Below are 6,975 nucleotides of genomic sequence, written 5' to 3'. Positions count from 1 at the left end.
CAACAGCTCCCGCCCCCCGCCCTTCACTTCCGTTGGCCTGAGGGAGACCGACCCCCTCCTCCCCCCCCCCCGCCTTCCAACCCCCAAGGTCGCGGGTTCGAGTCCCGCCCCCGGCTGCCGTGCGGGGTGCGGGGCTGTGGCGTTGGGTGTTTGTGGGGTGCGTGGGGACACGCCGAGCCCTCGGCACGCAGCGACCTGTCATGCGTCGTCCCCCACCCTGGCCACAGCGCTGTCACCTGCGAGCGGCAGTGCATGGGGCACCATCTTGGTGCAATGCCCTGATTCCCCCTGGGGAAGGATTTGGCCGCTGGAGCCGGGCGAGCAGCTTTGTGAGCCCCTCAGTGGGGTCACACAGCTCGGAGTAGGTCTTCGGACCTGTCCTGGTGCTCCCCTAGGGGCTCCAGACTCAAAAATCCTCATGGTTTGCCCCCACAGGGCGCCCAGCAGGCCAGGAGGGAGGCCCCTGCACCCCTCAGGGCGTGAGGCGCCCGGTTTGTCTGTGGAGAAACACCCAGAGAGATCCAGGGCACAGCCGGGACCGTGTGGGGTCGGCACGGGGCAGGGACGGGGCCGTTGGTGGGTCTGGCGTGAGGCCTGGTGGAGCGTGGCGTCACTTGGGGGCTTGCTACAGGCACGGATTTTCCCTGCCTGCCCCTCATCGGGAGCCTCGTGCCTTCCTCCTCCTCCTCCTCCTCCCTCACCGAGGGGTCTCGGCTCTGCTGGCGGGGCAGCGCGGTGAAATCCAAATCCGTAAATCCTCACGGCGTTACAAAACATGCCTTGTGTAAGCCCCTTCGTTCCTGGCCACCCCCCCCCCCCCCAAATCCCCAGCGCTGCAGGAGCGCGGCCAAGCCCCGGGCTCTCAATGGGCTCCTGTCTTCCCTCCCCGCGACGCCAGGCAGCGGCTGGAGGAGCCACGGGGCTGCAAAAAGCAGCCGTGCATGGCACCGTCCTCGTCCTGACCCCAAAAGCCTGGCCGAAGGGAGAGCTAAGGCTGGAAGAGCTCCCCAGCGCCCAGCAGCCTGGGCACAAGGTGATGTGGACACCCCAAAAAGCCTCGTGTCGCTGTCCCCAGATCGTCCCCCTGGCTCTGCCCAGCTCGGTGTGTGCAGCATGGACCCAGGGGGGGCTGCCCTCGAGTTCCCAAAGCAGCCAAGCACCGGGATCACCGGGATCACCCGTGATCCCTGTCCCCTGGCTGTCTCCTCCTTGTGCGGGATGCCACCAGTGAGCCTCCACGCTGGGGCTGTCCCCTCACCGCATCCCGGGCACACTGCGCAGGACCAGCCACCATTCGAGGACACTGTTTGCCCACATATTTTTATTTTAAAAATCAAATAAACGCTGCTTTGCAGGGAGGTGGCGGCGGAGAAGGAAAGGATATGGGTGCATCCGCACCTGCCCCACAAGCACCCCTGCCGAATTCACCCCGTGCTCTCTCCAGGCGCTTGCAGAGCTGGGGGCAGAGGCGGGGGGTGGCACGCTGCCCACCCCCGGCCCCACGCTAATGAGGGAGTTACACAATGAGAAGCTTTTATACTTCGTTAATCGGGCCCAGCATCCCGCCCCTTCGTGCACCCGGCCTGCAGCCCTCCTGCTCCGTCTTTCCCTCTCCTCATCTGCCTTTTGTAAGGTTTTACTGGGGTTTCCTGCCTGGTTTGCACGGACTTAATTATAAAGCTGCAGCGAGTTGATGCCTTGTGACGGCCTAATCCCAACCCGGTGACTCTACAAAGCTTTCTCCTGGCTTTCTTGCTGCTCCACTCCGGCCTCGCTGCCCAGCTGCCCGGCTGCACTCCGGCACTCCCAGCCTCGTGCAGCGACCCTCTGCAGGCGATTCGGTTTTCCCTGTCCCTGGTGAGTATGGGGGACGTTTTGTATCTGAAATACTTTGCATCAGACCCTGTAGCCCAGCCCTCCTCGACCTGGCACCTCCAGGGCTGGGGTTGCTTGCCGTGCCTCAAAAAAGGGGGTGCTGGTGGGGGAGCCCGTGGGAGGTGATGGGACAAGCGGGGCTCTGCAGCCCGGCAGGGACATCTCTGGGCTGCGCTGGGAAGATGCTGAGGGGCTTGGGGTCTGGTGTCACAGCTGGGGACGGGCTCTGGAGCTGCAGGGGCTCCGGTGTCTGTCAGACATCGTGGGGACAGCGTGCCAGGAATGAAAGGCAACAGGGTGGGCAGGGAAGGCAGCTCTGTGTTAAGAGGAGGAGGTGGGAGCATTGCCTGAGGTCGTTCTGCATTGCCCTCAATGACTCAAGCCTTGGAGCGGTGCAGGAAGAGCCCAAGGGCCAAGGGGAGCGTTTGGGGAGCAGGAGGACACCCCATTCCCGCAAACATCCCCAAACCACCAGCTCAGCAGGGCCGTGGCAGCACTGGGCCATCCTGCAGGGACTCCCCAGAGCAGCACGATGTCCCTTGGCACCCACAGGGCAGCAGGACCCGCACCTTGTGTGCTGCTTGGGGCATGTTGCTCTAGCCAGGTCTTTGGGAGCACTTGGTGCTCCCCGCACTGCTCTGGATGTGGTCAGAGGTGACACCGTGCTGGAGGAGCTCACGGGGCCGTGGGTCCCCATGACCCATGGGTGTTCCTGCCCACAGCCCCCCACAAAAATGCAGACCCAGAAAAAAAACACGCTGAAGGCGGCAGGTGACCAATACCCACGTATTTAATCTGCTTTTGCAAACAGCCCTGGTGTTTCTCAAACACTCTCAGCTTCCCCCAGGCAGTGACACGGGCAGTGGGCGATGGAGCTGAGGGCGCTGTGCCCGCAGGGTACCCACCTCCACCCCAGTGCAGCGGGATCAGGGCAGGAGGGACAGGGGCACCGGGGGCTGCAGGGACTTCAGATCCTCGTGGTAATTCCTCCTCCTCTCTTCCAGTGTCCTGCAGCTGATAAAGGCTAAAGGAAGACATGTCTGCTGTTGTGAGTACTGCCCACCCCCGGGCTCTGAGCAGCCCCTCCATGCAGCACTGGGCTGCGGCACCCCTCGCCCTTCCGTGTCCCCCGGGGTGCAGCCCAGAGGGACCCGCATGGCGCTGGGGCTGTCCCCAGCCTCGTGGGGCTGGCGGGCAGGGAGGTGGGGGGCCGTGAGCGGAGGATTCATCAGCCCCCCATCCTCTCCTCGCCCCCAGACGGGCACCTTCCGCATCGTCTCGGAGGAGGAGCAGGCCCTGCGCACCAAGCTGGAGCGCCTCACCACCAAGGACCACGGCCCCGTTTTTGGGAGGTGCCAGCAGATCCCCCCGCACACCCTGCAGAAGGTGAGGCACAGCCCCCCGGGGACCTGCTGGGAGCGGGGCAGGACAGGCAGGGGGGGACCTGCAGTCAGCGGCACCGCGTCCGGCTGCTTTTCTGTGCCAAAATGCACACCGGGGTGCTCAGGCAGCGGGGATGGTGCTGGGTCCGGTGGCTCCGCGGGTGGCTCAGGGTCCCCAGGGCGTTGTGAGGATGCTGAGGGCCCTTCCCTGCTCCCCCCCAGGCAAAGGACGAGCTGAACGAGACCGAGGAGCAGAGGGAGGCGGCGGTGAGGGCGCTGCGGGAGCTGGTGCAGGAGCGGGCCGGCAGCGAGGACGTCTGCAAGGCGGTGGCCGAGAAGATGCAGGGCAAGGACGACTCCTTCTTCCTCCGCTTCATCCGCGCCCGCAAGTTCGACGTCCACAGGGCCTACGACCTGCTGAAAGGTGGGGGCTGTGGTGCTGGGTGGGGATGGGTGCCCTGATCCCCCTCTGCCCCTTCCCAGACAGGCAGGGCACTGGAGAGAGCATCAGCAGCAAAAGGCAGGGCTGGAGGTCTCTGCACGCATCCTGATGCGTTTTGTGCATGGTGCCTGGTGGGCTCAGCACCCCTGGGACCGCTCCAGGGCAGGGGGGGCTTGTGGCACCCCCTCCCTACACCAGGGGTGGCACACAGGGACGGACGGGGAGCAAGGAGGCAGCCCGGGGTTGGCCATGGGCTTTGTCCTGCCTGGCTCCGCTCTGCTCTCCTTTGTGTCTGCCGGGTGGATAATGAGTTGTAATTATCAGCGCTGGCTCGCGGACGAGCTGTTTTGTTCACCCCCATTTTCCCAGCACGTTTCTACGTTTCGTGCCTGCGGGGTGCCAGGGGAGGGGAGCTGGGGCGGGGAGCTCACCCCGTGCTCTGCTGGCTTCCCGAGGACGGGCAAGCAGCTTCTGTCTCCCTGCAGGCTACGTGAACTTCCGCCAGCAGTACCCCGAGCTCTTCGACAACCTGACCCCCGAGGCTGTGCGCAGCACCATCGAGGCGGGCTACCCCGGCATCCTGGCCAGCAGGGACAAGTACGGCCGGGTGGTGATGCTCTTCAACATCGAGAACTGGGACTACGAGGAGATCACCTTCGACGAGGTCAGCAGGCCTGTTTTTGGGGTTGTTCCACTCAGTCTGAGCACAGCACCCCTTAGACACATGCATACATGTGGGCACTCACACCCTCTGGCTGTCCGGGTTTAAGTAAAACTCTGAATTTATCCTGGTCCGTCCCAAAGAGCTCCCCTTCTTTCCTCCTGATGTGGTGCAGGTTGCAGGGCACAGGGTGTGCATCTCCCAGCCCAGATAACTCACGGGGTGAAGGGGGGCACCACACCGCTAAATCGGGGGGGCTTTAGAAAAGCAGGACCCGCAGGGCAAAGGAGGAAATGGAGGCACAGAGCATGGAAAGGGCTTCTTGACAAAGAAGCCTCCAGGCACGTGATCACAAGTTCTGGAGTTAAGCAGATCCAGCCTAACGCTCCATGGGACTGCTCCAGGGAACATCCTGGGGTCTAAGGGAGGTGAGACCTTGCTGTCACACTAACAGCAGACCCTGCTGTCCCTCCTCCCATCCAGATCCTTCGTGCCTACTGCGTTATCTTGGAGAAGCTGCTGGAAAACGAAGAGACCCAGATCAACGGGTTCTGCATCATTGAAAACTTCAAGGGCTTCACCATGCAGCAGGCATCAGGGATCAAACCTTCCGAGCTCAAGAAGATGGTGGACATGCTACAGGTGAGGTGGAAGAGAACGTGCCCGGGGCTAGCAGGGGGGTTGGACTGCCGTTGTGGAGAGGCTGTTCCCCATCACATGCTCCTTCCCTTGCTCGTTAATTGGCTTAATCCTGCAAGATGGATGCAGAGGCCGAGGACATTTGGCTCTGCCCAGGGCGAGAGGACAGCAGAGATGTGGTCTCTCTTGTGGGATGGGAGCAGTGAGCCATCTGGGAGGCTCTGCGGCTTCCCTGCTGCTCCCGGGACTGGGCTGGCTCAACCTCTGGGTCAGAACAAAAGAGGGAGCACGGGAGGGAGAAAGGGAGGTTGGGGAAGGGGCGCGGAGGCAGTGTGGGGTTTCTGTTGCTGCCCACCTCCTCTCCTGGCTCTACGCGGCCAGCACGGTCTGTAACTGGCCCCGTCTGGGTTTGGCATCCTAGGACTCCTTCCCAGCACGCTTCAAGGCCGTGCACTTCATCCACCAGCCTTGGTACTTCACCACGACCTACAACGTGGTCAAACCGTTCCTGAAAAGCAAACTGCTGGAGAGGGTGAGTGCGGGAAGGGGACCCGGGGGAAATGGCTGGGTAAAGCTGAGCAGACTGGCTACCCAGCAGAATGGCTGGGTAAAGCTGGGTAAAGCTGAGCAGACGGGGAAATCTGTCGCCTTCTGCATGCCCAGCCTGTGGGGACACGGGGACGAGGTGGAAGAGCCAGGGGCTGCTGCTGGCTCCCCCGGGAAGGGGCAAGCCTCCAGCTAGGCACGGCTGCGGTTGCGCTGATGAGAAAGGAGGGCAGCCCTCGCATCACTGCTGGTGTCCCTCAGCTACCTCTGTCACGTGTAGGGTCACCGGCTCTCTGCTGAGGGTCGCTCCTCTCTTGCCAGGTCTTTGTGCACGGCGAGGAGCTGGAGTCCTTCTACCAGGAGATCGACGCCGACATCCTGCCGGCAGACTTCGGTGGCAACCTGCCCAAGTACGATGGCAAAGCAACTGCAGAGAAGCTCTTTGGGCCCTGCATCGAAGCTGAAGACACGGCTCTCTAAGGCGGGGTCCGCTCCCCTTCCCCCGTAACATAGGCTCAGAGGTGGTCCCCTAACCCCAACCACCTCCTTCCCGTAGCGTTGGTTGAGTCACTGCTCGGAACGAGGCGCTCCGGGTGCATTGCCCCGTGCCTGTCCCCATCCCCAGACCCGGCAGCCCTGTCCCTCCTGGAATAGGGTCCTTTCCTTGGGAGCCAGCAGAGGAAGCTGGCCACCAGTCTGCTCCTGCAAAAAAAAAGGGGGCACGGGGGAGTGACCATGCTGGGAAGGGGGGGTGGTGACAGCAAGGAAGAATTCCCTTTGTCCCTTTGCCCCAAGCACACCGCAGGGGTTCGGATGCAGGTAGGACGTGCCTTGCTCTGCTTCAGCCTTAGCCTTTACTTCTGCGGGGCAGTGCAGCCGGAGAGGGGCTCCACGGCCAGCCCTGCGCACCTGCAGCGGGGCACTGGGGAGCCCCTGGGGTGGCTTCAGCTGGAGGGGAAGCAGCGCAAGCAGGGGGGACAGGCAGGAGAGTGCGGGTAACGCAGCTGGAGGCCATCACAGCAGGAGGCCCCTGCCAGGGGCTGGCTGAAAGGTGTACGCAGAGAAATAAAGACATGTTTAACAGCAGAGCTCCTGGGTCCCTCGTGGCACACGGCAAGGGACAGGGGGAAGCTTTTGGGCACAGGCACTGGCTGCACAGCTCTGTTAGGAGGCGTGGAGCGGCAGCCCTGATGTGAACAGGCCTCTTGGCACAGAGGCCAAGGAACCGTCCTTCTCCATCCTCCCTGCATCCCAAACCAGGGTTCTCCTTCCGCTGGACCAGGACCCCCAGTTCTGTCCTCTGCTCTAGCCAGAGAAAACAGCCTAAAAGATGCAAGGAACCCTAGCAGAGGCCCAGATGGAGCTGACTACCTAATCCTCACTCTGTCAGGCAGTCAGGGAGAAAGAACAGCAGCCACTGAGGGTCAGAG

The 6,975-nt window shown here is 62.8% G+C and overlaps 1 protein-coding gene across 3 annotated transcripts; it reads left to right on the top strand.

The window, feature by feature from the left end:
• Positions 1-1,407: 1,407 nt before the first annotated feature.
• On the top strand, positions 1,408-6,626 carry RLBP1 (retinaldehyde binding protein 1). Of its 3 annotated transcripts, XM_067004031.1 has the most exons (8): positions 1,408-1,857; positions 2,880-2,923; positions 3,133-3,261; positions 3,480-3,681; positions 4,185-4,363; positions 4,844-5,002; positions 5,421-5,531; positions 5,867-6,626. In XM_067004031.1, the coding sequence occupies exons 2-8, from the start codon at positions 2,912-2,914 to the stop codon at positions 6,023-6,025; spliced, it is 951 nt and encodes a 316-aa protein (XP_066860132.1). In that variant the 5' UTR covers positions 1,408-1,857; positions 2,880-2,911; the 3' UTR covers positions 6,026-6,626. The 3 variants fall into 3 exon arrangements, with proteins under 3 accessions (XP_066860132.1, XP_047928017.1, XP_066860131.1); XM_048072060.2 differs by lacking the exon at positions 1,408-1,857 and having other exon boundaries at positions 2,632-2,923; XM_067004030.1 differs by lacking the exon at positions 1,408-1,857 and having other exon boundaries at positions 2,632-3,261.
• The last annotated feature ends 349 nt before the right edge of the window (positions 6,627-6,975 follow it).

The sequence above is a fragment of the Anser cygnoides genome, chromosome 11 (assembly GCF_040182565.1).
Source record: "Anser cygnoides isolate HZ-2024a breed goose chromosome 11, Taihu_goose_T2T_genome, whole genome shotgun sequence".
NCBI lineage: Eukaryota > Metazoa > Chordata > Aves > Anseriformes > Anatidae > Anser > Anser cygnoides.
This window is presented reverse-complemented; position numbering and strand designations above follow the sequence as displayed.

Excerpts from the sequence above, each read along its gene's own strand:
- RLBP1 (XM_067004030.1), top strand. The coding sequence starts at position 3,031 with ATGGCGCTGGGGCTGTCCCCAGCCTCGTGGGGCTGGCGGGCAGGGAGG. Across the intron at positions 5,003-5,420 it reads AGATGGTGGACATGCTACAG|GACTCCTTCCCAGCACGCTT; the intron begins GTGAGGTGGAAG and ends TTGGCATCCTAG. Across the intron at positions 5,532-5,866 it reads AAAGCAAACTGCTGGAGAGG|GTCTTTGTGCACGGCGAGGA; the intron begins GTGAGTGCGGGA and ends CTCTCTTGCCAG.